The sequence below is a fragment of the Hyla sarda genome, chromosome 8 (genome assembly GCF_029499605.1).
Source record: "Hyla sarda isolate aHylSar1 chromosome 8, aHylSar1.hap1, whole genome shotgun sequence".
Lineage (NCBI taxonomy): Eukaryota > Metazoa > Chordata > Amphibia > Anura > Hylidae > Hyla > Hyla sarda.
In genome coordinates this window covers 223,667,928-223,682,652 of record NC_079196.1, presented here as the reverse complement: position 1 = coordinate 223,682,652, position 14,725 = coordinate 223,667,928, and the positions used below count along the sequence as shown (strand labels likewise).

At 42.0% G+C, this 14,725-nt stretch overlaps 1 protein-coding gene across 2 annotated transcripts in view; it reads right to left on the bottom strand.

Annotated features, from left to right (window-relative positions):
- LOC130283840 (uncharacterized) overlaps nt 1-14,103 on the bottom strand; it is a 119,201-nt gene extending 105,098 nt beyond the window's left edge. For both annotated transcript variants that reach the window (XM_056533411.1, XM_056533413.1), the window contains exon 1: nt 13,194-14,103. In XM_056533411.1, the coding sequence (XP_056389386.1) occupies nt 13,194-13,239 (46 nt within the window). In that variant the 5' untranslated portion in view covers nt 13,240-14,103. The remainder of the gene's footprint in view (nt 1-13,193) is intronic.
- Between the last annotated feature and the right edge of the window lie 622 nt (nt 14,104-14,725).

The window sequence follows — 14,725 nt, the reverse complement described above, 5'->3', positions numbered from 1 at the left end:
CGATTTTAAACATACTAATTTGGTTAAAAAGTTTGCGATTTTTTTAAAGCGCAATAATAAGAGAAAAGTATGTTAACATGGGTATCATCTTAATTGTATTAACCCAAAGAATAAAGAACACATGTCATTTTTACCGTAAATTGTACGGCGTGAAAAAAAAAACTTCCAAAATTAGCAAAATTGCAGTTTTCTTTTTAATTTCACCACACAAATAGTATTTTTTTGGTTGCACCATACATTTTATGGTGAAGTGAGTGATGACATTACAACGGACAACTAGTCATGCAAAAAACAAGCCCTCATGCTAGTCTGTGGATGAAAATATAGAAGAGTTATGATTTTTTGAAGGCAAGGAGGAAAAACGAAAACTTAAAAATTCAATTGTCTGCATCCTTAAGGCCCAAATGGGCTGCGTCCTTAAGGGGTTAAACATACTAAGGCTGGGTCCACACTACGTTTTGTACCATACGGGAGCGCATACGGCAGGAGGGAGCTAAAAGCTCGCGCTCCCGTATGTAACCGTATGCGCTCCCGTATGTCATTCATTTCAATGAGCCGACCGGAGTGAAACGTTCGGTCCGGTCGGCTCATTTTTGCGCCGTATGCGCTTTTACAACCGGACCTAAAACCGTGGTTGACCACGGTTTTAGGTCCGGTTGTAAAAGCGCATACGGCGCAAAAATGAGCCGACCGGACCGAACGTTTCACTCCGGTCGGCTCATTGAAATGAATGACATACGGGAGCGCATACGGTTACATACGGGAGCGCGAGCTTTTAGCTCCCTCCTGCCGTATGCGCTACCGTATGGGACAAAACGTAGTGTGGACCCAGCCTCATTTTGGTGCATTCAGTTATGTTTTTTTTTAAAGCAGTAAAATAAATAAAACCTACATAAATTGGGTATCCTTGTAACCGTATGGAACTACAGAATAAAGATACGGTGTAAATGTTACCTAAAAGTGCACTGCGTAGAGACGGAAGCCCTAAAAAGTTGAAAAATTGCGGGTTTTTTTTCACCCCACAAAAAAAGTTTTTGGGTTTTGCCGCAGATTATGTTATAATATAAGTAATTTCATTACAAAGTACAATTGGTGACGCAAAAAACAAGCCTTTATATGGGTCTGTAGGTCCCTGTACGTCCATGCCTGTGCTTCAGCTTTGACAAAGAACTTATATTTATACAAAGTAGATAGTAACATTACATGTATATTTGTAATATGCATTGGTTAAAAATATGAATATTTTTGGGTGAAAAAAAACAGTCTTCTCCCTGCAGCTATTGCCTGTGTGTCTCAGTACAGCAAGGCCTTGTGCACTGAGGCTCTGTGACACGCCCCTGACTCACAGAACAAGCCAGGAGCCTGCACAGTGCCCTGCTTCTCCCAAACTCACTTCCTGTATTTGGTCTCCTCACAGAGACACACAGGCAATAGCTGCAGGAACAGCATTTTTTCACCCAAAATATACACATGTTTTAACCAATGTATCTTACAAATATATATATATAATGGTTTTATCTACATTTTATAAAAAGTTTTTGCAAATGACAGGTACACTTAAAGGCCAAAATGGGCTGTGTCTTTAAGGGGTTAAAAAGCTAATAAAAAAAGGATACACTGAAAAAATAAACAGTGGAGCTTGTATATGTACAGTATAACACCAAAGAATTGTAAGTAAGGCTATGTTCCCACGGCAGAATATATGCGGAACGTCTACCCGGAAAACATGGGCAGATATTCTGCAAATAGTGGACGGCAGGAGAACATGCTGGCAATAGGACCGCTCGGTAATGCACAATCTTGATAGGCAGCACTGCATTTCCAAATGGGTTCCACTGAAAGAATGGACATGTCAATTCTTTCTGTGGAGGACGGAAACAGGATTTCCGCTGCAGATGTTTCTGTAACAGTAAAATAAAAACCATTTCACTTTTTCAACAGAGAATTTATGCCTTTTCCACTTTGAGTAACCAGGACATGTATTAGCTACACTGATTAGGGGTTGAAGGGGTACTCCCCTGGAAAACATTTTTTATAAATCAACTGGTGCCAGAACGTTAAAATGATTTGAAAATGACTTCTTTATAAAAATCCTAAACCTTCCAGTACTTATCAGCTGCTATATGCTTCACAGGAAGTTATTTTCTTTTTGAATTTCCTTTCTGTCTGACCACAGTGCTCTCTGCTGACACCTCTGTCCATTTTAGGAACTGTTCAGAGCAGGATAGGTTTGCTATGGGGATTTGCTCCTATTCTGGACAGTTCATGACATGGACAGAGGTGTCAGCAGAGAGCACTGTGGTCAGACAGAAAGGAAATTCAAAAAGCAAAGAACTTCCTCTGGAAGCTGCTGATAATTACTGGAAGGGTTAAGATTTTTAAATAGAAGTAATTTTACAAATCTGTTTAACTTTTTGGCATCAAATGAATGTTTTCCAGTGGAGTACCCCTTTAACCTGTTCAGGACCCAGGGCGTACGGGTACGTCCTGACACCCTGGTACTTAAAGGGGTACTCCGCCCCTAGACATCTTATCCCCTATCCAAAGGATAGGGGATAAGATGTCAGATCGCCGGGGTCCCGCTGCTGCAGCACCCTGCTATCATTACTGCGCAGAGCGAGATCGCTCTGCACGTAATGACAGGCAATACAGGGGCAATACAGGGGCCGGAGCATCGTTACGTCACGGCTCCGCCCCTCGTGACGTCACGGCCCGCCCCCGTCAATACAAGTCTATGGGAGGGGGCGTGGCGGTCATCACACCCCCTGCCATAGACTTGCATTAAGGTCATCAGACCCCCCCCCCCCCCCATTTCGTTCGCCGCAAATCGCAGGTGAATTCACACTTGCTATTTGTGGTGATTCCGGTGATGCGGGTCACGTGTCACCTGCTGACCCGGAGATACATGGTGATCGGGGGTGGATACACCCCCAATCACCTCCTGTATCTATGGAGAGGTGGCGATTTCGTTCCCCCCCCCAGGATCGCTGCTATTGGCCTAAGTTCAGTCAGCGGTCAGAGCTGCAAGAGGAATTCAGGGACCCCCCCCCCTCTGCCGAGATCTGAGCCCCTCAGGACCGAAGATCCCCCTTAGAGCAGGGACAGATTACATCACAGGGACAGGTAGGAGTTAAAAATAAGTTTTAAAAAAAAAGCGTAACCAGGGCCTTATTAGGGGTTCAGGGCGCTGCATTTGACCTCCCCCCCCCCCCCCCATTTATTTTTTTTGGATGCAGCTTTTTTTCCCCCACATAACAGTATGTGATTTTTAATCACACACTGTTATATAATACAGTCACAATAAGCACAAAACACTACATACTCCCCCCCCCACACACACACACCCTCCCCCCCACCACCGCCCCCCCTCCCTTCCCCGTAGAAAAAAGGCGATGGCTCGCCAGGCATTTCCGGTAGCCGAGGCATACGCTTTTCTTGCCTCCGACTCCGTCAGTGAGGACAAGGAAGATCCTACATTCCTGTGTTCTTCCTCGCCCTCCTCATCATCTAGTACTGATGATGAGTCCCCTGTATGGCGGCGGAGACGCCGCCAGGCGAGGCCACACACCCCTCATGATAGTGACTCAGTGGCCGGCACTAGTACAAGCGACAATGCCGCTCGTACTAGGAGTCCGACCCCCCAGACAAGTGTACCGGAGCCCCCTTCCGGTAACCTGTCTGGAGACCCCCAGAGGCTTATCAGCCACGGAATCTAGAGTTTGTTGGCGACTCCGGAATCCGGATTGACAATTCTGGATTCACTGAAATTAGCTATTTCAGTTATTTTTTCAGTGACAGCTTGGTTAATCACATGGTGGAGCAGACGAATCTGTACGTGCAGCAGTTCATCGCCCATCACCCTGATTCTTTTTTGGCCAGGTCCAATGAATAGTGCGCCATTGATGCAGCAGAAATGAGGACATTTTGGGGACTCTTGCTGCATATGGGCCTGGTCAAAAAGCCAAGTGTCAGACAGTACTGGAGCGGGGACATCCTATACCAGACCCCGCTTTACAGTATGCTCATGACACGGAAGCGGATCGAGGCAGATAATGCGGCATGTCCACCCCAATGTGATCCCACCTATGACCGGCTTTACAAAGTGAGGCCGGTCATCGATCACTTTGGGGCCAAATGTTTGGAGGCCTACGTACCGCTCAGGGACCTCTCGGTAGATGAGTCTCTTATCAGTTTTAAGGGGAGACTCATCTTCCACCAGTATATTCCCTCGAAGAGGGTGCGGTATGGCGTGAAGCTCTATAAACTTTGTGAGAGTACCTCCGGGTACACTTTCAAGTTTAGAGTATATGAGGGACGAGATTCCCGTATTGAACCCCCAGATTGTTCCCCCACTCTGGGTGTTAGCGGGAAAATCGTTGTGCTGGATAAGAGTTACCATGTGTACGTGGACAACTTTTATACCAGCATCCCTCTGTTCACATCCCTTGCCGCTAGATCCACGTCCGCTTGTGGGACCGTGCGGAAGAACCAGAGAGGCCTCTCTCTAAATTTGATCCAGACACCTATGCCCAAGGGTGAGTCCCGTGCCATGACCCATGAAAACCTGTTGCTGGTCAGGTATAAGGATAAGAGGGATGTCTTTATGCTGACCACAATTCATGGTAACGGCAGCTCACCCGTCCCTGTGCGAGGTACCACAACACCGGTCCTCAAGCCTGATTGTATTCTGGACTACAATCTGTATATGGGGGGAGTTGATCTTTCTGATCAAGTCCTCAAGCCATATAATGCCATGCGGAAAACACGGGTATGGTACGAGAAAGTTGCGGTCTACATGGTACAGGTTGCCATGTACAACTCTTTTGTACTGTCCCAGTATGCTGGCAACACAGGGACATACCTTTAGTTCAGAGAAGATGTCCTAAAGGTCCTGATCTATGGCGACCGGGAAAGAACAGGCCGGACTTCCCAAGGAACTGAATTTATAGGTGCCAGGATCGTCCCAGGCCAACACTTTCCAGGTGAGGTCCCCCACACTGGAAAAAAGGGACGATCCCAGAAAAAATGCAGAGTGTGTCACAAGAGGGGATACGGAAGGACACCACCACTCAATGTGACACTTGCCCCGATCATCCGGGCCTCTGCATTAAGGATTGCTTCAGTGAGTATCACACTTCCATGGAGTACTACATTTTCCCTCTTCATTTTAATTTTCCATAATTTGACCCCAATGTACCAAGTCCAGAGTACATTGCAAATTTTAACCCCATAAAACAACTAAATTGCCCAAAAAACTCTTTTATAAAAAAAAATGATAAGACCTCTGGGGGGTATTTTTTCCAAAAATGGGTCATGGGTCACTGAGTCACTATCATCGGGACTTCTTTATGTTGCCTCAAATGCGCAGCGCTCTCTTTCCACCTGAGCGGGGTGCGCATTTGAGGCAACAGGTTAGGGACGGCCACACACCTCACATTCCAAGAATGATGATTCATAGCATAGAGTTTGGGGTGGGCATATTTTTTTTAGTTTTGGCTATGCTTTGGGTCATCATTCTGGGAACATAACCTTTTTTATGATTTTATGTCCTACTGTACAACATTTTAGTTATTTAGTGTACCCCAGTTATTTACCCCATGTAATGCCCCTTGAGGGGGGTCCCACTGTTCTGACTATATAGGCAGCAATGCAGAAGCTCAAGGACCCTGACTGCGGTCCTGCACCTCAGAGTTCCTAATGTCCAGACATGAGGTATGTCCTTACTCCAAAGAATTGTATTTACAAATTAAAAAATTTGGGGTAACCCCAGCATTTAAGTGTAAAAATATCAAATTTTTCCTTTTCACATACCACTTAATAAATATTTATCAAACACCTGTGGGGTGTTAAGGCTCACTGTACCCCCTGTTACGTTCCTTGAGGGATGTAGTTTCCAAAATAGTATGCCATGTGTTTTGTTTTTTTGCTGTCCTGGCACCATAGGGGCTTCCCAAATGCGACATGCCCCCCAAAAACCATTTCAGCAAAATTTGCTTTCCAAAAGCCAAATGTGACTCCTTCTCTTCTGAGCATTGTAGTTCGCCAGTAGAGCACTTGACATCCACATATGGGGTATTTTCATACTCAGAAGAGATGGGGTTACAAATTTTGGGGGGCATTTTCTCCTATTATCCCTTGTAAAAATTAAAAATTTGGGGAAAAACTAGCATTTTAGTGGAAAAAAAATCATTTACACATCCAACTTTAACGAAAAGTCGTCAAACACCTGCAGGGTGTTAAGGCTCACTGGACCCCTTGTTACATGCCTTGAGGGGTTTAGTTTCCAAAATAGGATGCCATGTGGGTTTGTTTTTGCTGTTCTGGCACCATAGAGGCTTCCTAAATGTGACAAGCCCCCCAAAAAAACATTTCAGAAAAACTCCCTCTCCAAAATCCCACTTTCGCTCCTTCCCTTCTGAGCCCTGTACTGTGCCCGCCGAACATTTGACATACACATGTGAGGTATTTCCTTACTCGAGAGAAATTGGGTTACACATTTTAGGAAGATTTCTCTCCTTTTACCCCTTGTAAAAAATTCAATAACTGGGTCTCCAAGAACATGCCAGTGTAAAAAATTAAGATTTTTAATTTTCTCCTTCAATTTACTGCTATTCCTGTGAAACACCTAAAGGGTTAACAAACCTTTTGAATGTCATTTTGAATACTTTGAGGGGTGCAGTTTATATAATGGGGTCATATATGGGGTATTTCTAATATGAAGGCCTTGAAATCCACTTCAAAACTGAACTGGTCCCTGAAAAATTTAGATTTTGAACATTTTGTGAAAAATTGGAAAATTGCTGCTATACTTTGAAGCCCTCTGGTGTCTTCCAAAAGTAAAAACATGTCAACTTTATGATGTCAACATAAAGTATACATATTGTATATGTGAATCAATATATAATTTATTTGGAATATTCATTTTCCTTATAAGCAGAGAGCTTCAAAGTTTTAAAAAAAATGCAAAATTTTCAATTTTTTCATCAAATTTTGGAATTTTTCACCAAGAAATTATGCAAGTATCGACAAAATTTTACCACTAACAAAGTAAAATATGTCATGAAAAAACAATCTCGGAATCAGAATGAAAGGTAAAAGCATCCCAGAGTTATTAATGCTTAAAGTGACAGTGGTCAGATGTGCAAAAAATGGCCAGGTCCTACACTGAAAATTGGCTGGGTCCTTAAGGGGTTAAGCTGCATCAAAAAATCTGACAGAATCCTTAGCACATGCTCTAAAAATCCTTGGCAGAAATGACTGATACAGTATATGTAAATCTAAAATAGGGTATTCGTTCTCAACAGTGTTACACATGTTTAGTGTTTAGTGTTACACATGTTTAGTGTTACACATGTTTAGTGTTACACATGTTTAGTGTTTAGTGTTACACATGTTTAGTGTTTAGTGTTACACATGTTTAGTGTTTAGTGTTACACATGTTTAGTGTTTAGCGTTACACATGTTTAGTGTTTAGTGTTACACGTTTAGTGTTTAGTGTTACACATGTTTAGTGTTTAGTGTTACACATGTTTAGTGTTTAGTGTTACACATGTTTAGTGTTTAGTGTTACACATGTTTAGTGTTTAGTGTTACACATGTTTAGTGTTTAGTGTTACACATGTTTAGTGTTTAGTGTTACACGTTTAGTGTTTAGTGTTACACATGTTTAGTGTTACACATGTTTAGTGTTTAGTGTTACACATGTTTAGTGTTACACATGTTTAGTGTTACACATGTTTAGTGTTTAGTGTTACACATGTTTAGTGTTACACATTAAACAACGTACAACTATACATGCGTGGGCTAAATATTAATGATTGCACAACCCAATTTAGGCTAGGCTTCCACTTGGTTTTTTTTCCTGTGTTTTTTTCACAGAAAAACAAGCCAGAAAAAACGCAAGCGCAGTTTTCTGGCGTTTTTTTCTGGCATTTTTGCATTTGAGTGGAAATTGCATTTTCGGCTCCTTTGGCGTTTTTTTTTTGTTGGGTACCGGAAAAAAAAAAAAGGATGCAGTAGGGATGGGGAAAAAAAAGTATTTAGATTTTTTTATAACAACATTTTACAGATTTTTTATTAAGTGTGTGTTTCACTTTTTTTTCTCTATTTTTTTTATTTTTTAGGTAGTACTACTACTCCCAGCATGGAACAGACTGTTCCATAATGGGAGTAGTAGTACCTGTACTAATAGACATATCGCCCTGGGTATCACTTCTGACACCTGATGCAATCATCCATAATATAGCAGAGATGCGGAGCAGCTTTCTCCTGCGCTCGCATGTCTGCTCTGTACTCCGGCCGCCCAGTGATGTAAATAGAACATCATTCATTCATATTTTCCGCCCAGAGTGGGGATTGGCCGGATGGTTGCAGCCAATCACCGCTCTCAGCTGGAAATATGAATGAGTGATGTTCTATTCTTATCACTGGCCGGAGTATAGTGTAGAGATGCGGAGCTCAGGAGAAAGCCGCTCCGCATCTCTGCAATAGATAGGACGATCGCAGTGGGTGTCAGGAGTGATACCTGCTGTGATCTGTCCACAACTGCAGGTACTACTGCTCCCAACATGGAGGACACTCTGTTCCATGCTGGGAGCTGTAGTACCTGCATTAATAGACCGATCACAGCGAGTGTAACTTCTGACACCTGTTGCGATCTGTCTATTAATGCAGGTACTACAGCGCTCAGCATGGAGCAGAGTGTGCTCCAGGTTGGGAGTAGTAGTATCTGCAGTTAACTGTATTTTTTTTTTTTATGGTGCCCTATGAAATTTTATTAAAAATCTCCATCACTTTTTTGGATCGCTATACAAACCGCCTGCAAAAACAACAAAGTTAAAACCCACATGTCATTTTTCTTGCTGTCTTTTAACTCCCATAGACTTCTGGGGAAAAAGCGCCACGATTTTAGGGAAGAAAAAACACCATTGGCTCAACATGTTGCGACTTTGCAAAACTGGCAAGGAGCTAAAAAATGCCAAAAAAGAGTGAAAAACACCAAAAGGATTTAAAAAAACACCCAACTAAAAAAGTAGAAAAATAATTTTGCAATTTCTCATTGATTTACAGCTAACATCTGGCCACGGGGGCCGTTTTGGCGTTTTTTGGGGAAAAACGCACACAAAAAAAATAAAACAACTGGAAACTTAGCCTTAAGGCTATGTTTACAGGCTAAGTTGCAGATTTTATGCCGAGCATTTTATGTTCCAATTTTATGAAGTGTTTAGTTATGCTATAAGAATAAACCAATCTAAACAAACAACAGAAAACAGCATAAAATCTGCAGCATAAAATCCACAGCGATTACACAAGGTGTGAACATATTTACACACTACATTTTGCAGAAGATTTTGCTTTTACAATGCAGTATTTCTAGTATATGTTTGCTCTATAATGAAAAGGTCTGGCTTTAGGGTACATTCACATGTGCAAATTTTTGCTGCAGATTTGATACTGCAGATTTTGCTGATCACTGACTTCAATGGGTAGCAAAATCTGCAGCAAAAATATGCACATGTGAGTGTACCCTTTTACATATTTTTTGGGGGGAGCATGTATTTTTTTTGCTAGGATTATAAAAATCATTCTTTTTTCAGAATAATTTTTGGGGTGGCTTTTTTATTCACAATTTTTTTTTACACCGGTTTTTCTTTCTTTTCTATAGAGAAGCCTATGGAGGAATGTTTCGTAACACCGATCTCAGCATTTTGAAAAAAAAAATTAAAAACATACATAACAATAAAAAAGAAAAAACAATAGGCAAAAAACTTGCCAAAAGTGGAGAAAAGCAACACAAAAGACACTATGGCACAAATGTGTCCAATTTATTCAACATTTGTTTTTAAAAATAGCTGAGATTGGTTGATACATTTGTGTCTCAGACAGATTGATAATTTTATTTCTTGCAAAAAAGCTAACAAAAACACAAAAAAAAAGCAGCGGTCAGATGTTAGCTGCAAAGTCAATAGGGATTTATGAAATGTCACACCCACTTGGCATTTTTGTCTTTCAGGTTTTTTCTCTGTTGGCTATTAATTCATTTTTGGGCTCAGTGGCAGTTTTTAAAAATCGCAGCATGTTAAAGGGGTATTCCAGGCCAAAACTTTTTTTTATATATCAACTGGCTCCGGAAAGTTAAACAGATTTGTAATTTACTTCTACTAAAAAATCATAATCCTTCCAATAGTTATTAGCTTCTGAAGTTGAGTTGTTGTTTTCTGTCTAACTGCTCTCTGATGACTCACGTCCCGGGAGCTGTGCAGTTCCTATAGGGATATTTTCCCATGATCTAATAACTATTGGAAGGATTAAGATTTTTTAATAGAAGTAATTTACAAATCTGTTTAACTTTCTGGAGCCAGTTGATATATATATATAAAAAAAAAAAGGTTTTGCCTGGAATACCCCTTTAAGACTATGGTGTTTTATTCAATGAAACCTTGGCGTTTCTCTCCCATAGAAGTCTATGGGAGAGAAAAAAATGGCATTAAAGGGGTACTCCGGTGCTTAGACATCTTATCCCCTATCCAAAGGATAGGGGATAAGATGCCTGATCGCAGGAGTCCCGCCGCTGGGGACCCCCGTGATCAGGCAAGATCACGGGGGTCCCCAGCGGCGGGACTCCCGCGATCAGGCATCTTATCCCCTATCCTGTGGATAGGGGATAAGATGTCTAAGCACCGGAGTACCCCTTTTAAAAAGCAATGTGGGGTTTTGAATTTGTGGTTGTTGTTTTTTTCAGTCGTTTTTACGTTTTTATTTTTAATAAAGAGTTGTTGTTTTTTTTTTTTTTAAAACAAATGAGGTGGACGCAGGAACAAGAAAAACTGCCAAAAGAGAAGAACTGCAATTTCCGCACAAAGGTTAAAATGCCAGAAAAACTGCATAAAAATCAGGAAAGTGCAGTTTTTCTAGCATTTTATTTATTTTTTTTCCCAAAAAAAGATGGTAAAAAATCAAGTGGAAACCTAGTCTTAGTGGGGGAAATTTATCAAAACCTCTCAAGAGGAAAAGTTGCTGAGTTGCCCATAGCAACCAATCAGATTGATTCTTTCAGGTTTTTTTAAAAGGCCTCTGAAAAATGAAAGAAGCGATTTGATTGGTTGCTATGGGCAACTCATCAACGTTTCCTCTTGACAGGTTTTGATAAACCTCCCCCAGTGTGCTTTATATTTTTTTTTATTGATTTACAGCTAAAATGTGGCCACAGCTTTAAAGGAAATCTGTCACCAGTGTCATCTGCACTAATCTGTTGGTACCGATCTGTTGGTGACAATGATGGCAACGGTACTTACCTTGTCCCGTTCCGTGGCTGGCATCTTCGGTAATTTCCTCTGTTAACTCCGCTCCGGGCACCCGTCTTGGAGCATGGGCGGAGCTTAGTGACGTCACCGCTGCTGCTCCCTGCTGGGTCCTGCTGTGAGATAGCAGCAGCGGTGACGTCAGTAAGCTCCGCCCGTGCTCCAAGATGGGTGCCCGGAGCGGAGCTAACGGAGGAGATTACCGAAGATCCCAGCCACGGAACGGGACAAGGTGAGTAGAGTACAGTTGTCATCAGTGTCACCTGCACTATCTGTCCGCCAGGGTAGGGCAGGTGACACTGGTGACAGATTTCCTTTAAATACTAGAAAAAAAGAAAGGCTGTAAAATGACCCCATAGATTTTCAAAAACTGAATTATAATTTGCAGCTTCTGTTTGTTTTTTTTAAGGGCTGTTATCATGGTACACAAAACTATTCATTCCTAAAACCTCACAAAGATAATCTCATTGGAATGAATAGAGAATAGGTCCCGCCCGCACAGAGGATGCTGTAGGGTTTGGTAAGAGTGAGTAAGGATCACATGGTACAGCAGAAGACCAGAAGGAGCCAAGAACCAAACAATAAGGATGCTCTTAGCTTTTGTTCAGGTTTTGAGATGCAGTTTTGAAGCTAAAACCAGGAGTGGATTGTAATGGAGAAAGCCTTATAACAGCCTAGAGCACTGTTTCCCAACCAGGGTGCCTCCAGCTGTTGCAAAACTACAACTCCCAGTATGCCCGGACAGCCAACGGCTGTCCGGGCATACTGGGAGTTGTAGTTTTGCAACAGCTGGAGGCACCCTGGTTGGGAAACACTGGCCTAGAGGATAAACAAATTGTGGCAGTGCTTCTATTCTGTATAGACACAGCAGCCATAAAGAGGTATAAAGAGAAGACATAGGTATATCTTGCCAAATTTATTTTGCAAGGGGGTGTGTAATCCAACTCCCAACATTTTAGCAACTGGGAACCATCAGGAGTCGCAGCACTGATTTCAGCAATGGAGCCACACACTGTGGGGGGGCATTTACTAAGATATGTGCGATTTAGTTAATTTTATTTATTTATATTTACTTTTTTGCGTGACTCCGCCAAATTGATTACACGGTCGCAGGGCAAATGATAACTTTTGTGGAGGACACACATTTTCTGAAATTTCACTCTTCACATACACCAAAAAGCTACGCTAGGTCTGGGCTGGTGTATAATTGCACCTTATTGGGGGGGGGGGGGGCTTTTTTTTTCTTCTCGAAAGTCGCAGTTGATAAATTCATTACCAGGCACAAGACTAACCCTTACAGGAGATCTGTGGTGCAATATCCAGGAAGGATAGGGGATAAGTTATAGATCGCTGGCGGGGGTCCAAGTGCTGGGGCCCCCCGGGATCTCCGGGACGGGGCCGCGGCAGTATGCTGGAAAGGGGGAGTTCCATCCCCGCATGACAAGACGGCCGACACGCCCCCTCCATGTACCCCATAGAGATACATGGAGGGGGAGTGTCTGCGGCGGCTTTCTGCTGGGGACAAAACTGCACTTCCTGCAGACTGCCGTGGCCCGTCGAGGAAATCCGGGGGGGGGTTCAAGCGCTCGGACCCCCTGCGATCTATAACTTTGCGCCAGAGTACTCCTTTAACACCTGGCCTGTACGCTCTTTTAAAAAAATAAATAAAAAAAAGGTGTAAATCGAAAAGGCGCAAAAAATAGCCTGAGGCGCATCTGCTGCACCTAAATAGCGACAAATCTACACACAGAAACAGCTGTAAAGACAATGATAAATGCCCCCATGCGACCTGCTGTAAAAGGCTGAAAGAGCATTAATAAGAAAAGCTGGCAAGTTCCTGGACTCTGATACTTCCAGCTATATGTACCGAGAGTAAGTATATCCCATACTTACATGTGTGACATAGTCCGAGCAGAAACAAGGCTCTGAGATCCGCCATTTCACAATCTATGGGTGTCTCCTGCCCTGTAATGTCTGATTCCTATTTTCACTTTCATTTTCAGCTGGAATTACATGAGTGCAGGGTCCAATATCCAGGGAATACCAGAGGGAGGGCCAGGATCTGTAGGAAGGCTCCTCATACACACTCTGCTGTGGGGTCTCAGCCTTCTCTTCCAGGAAATATAGGATTTCCCATTTGACATACACAAAAGAGATACAGTAAATCTGATGTGTGACCGATTCCTCAGCAGCCTAAATCCATCACAAACATTTGCTGCAAACATCCTCCGATAACTGTGATAGCACAATGAGGAGGGAGGATGGGAGTTGTCTGTCCCTCTGCTGGTCATAGATTATGCTTCCAACTAGTAGTGGGACAAGAAAGCAATCCGGTAAATCTGCATTTATATGATGTGACAGTCACAAAACACTTTTTTGCAGCCTAATGAACTGCATTTATATCACACAAAGGAAAAGGACCTCAAATCCATGTTCACACAGCGGGGGAGATTCTCAGAAACTGCTGTCATTTCTGTTCCAGCGATATTATTCACACCTTTTTTTTTTTCTTTCTCCTCACATTTTCAAAGGTCTCTTGTGCTGCTTTGAAAATATTAGAAAATTCCTTTTCTCTCCACTTTTGTTTTTTTCCGCACCAAAAAATTATTTGTTTTGCTGCTGCCAGATTTTTTTTGCGCCAAAATTGCAGAGTTTTGCGCCAAATTTTACATCCCAGACAATTCTGGCTGAAACATCTCGAAATATTCCATGGTTACTAGTGCCCAGACAATCGATAACTGTATAGATAATACATTTCTCAGCTTAAATGTGAGGGCAGGTGGAGTGACCAAGAATAAATAAAAATAAAAAATGATATATATATATATATATATATATATATATATATATATATATAACATTTTTCAATAATAATTATTTCTTTTTTTTTTTTATAATTACTTAAATAACAACTTTTCCCCCCCAAAAATAATAAAAAAAAAATAAACAATAAAACTACAACCATTTCTGTGATTTCTACACTATCAAAAAGCTGGTGTGACATTTTTAATGTAAACTGGACTCTCTCTCACCCCTTTGAAAATATCATGTAAGGATGCGTTCCCACAGGGCGTATACGCAGCGTATTTGATGCTGCGCAAAATTTACGGCAGCAGCGGGAAATATGCTGCATATTCCTTTCTCACTATACAAACAGGGCTTTCCGGCGGCAGTTTTGTGAGTTTAGTGAGTTTTGGAGGCGGAGCTGCACATCACAGACACGCCGGCACATGGCCCCGCCTCCAAAAGCTCTTCGAAAATGTGGTTGATACTTTTTGCGCCAAAATTTTGGTGCAAAATTGATTTTTTTGGTGCAAAATTCTTTGACAATCTACCCAGCGTCTTTTGAATGCATTTTGGCATGTGTCCCAATGTTGTGTTTCAGACAATTGGATAATAAGACACATTCTTTTTATAAAAACAAG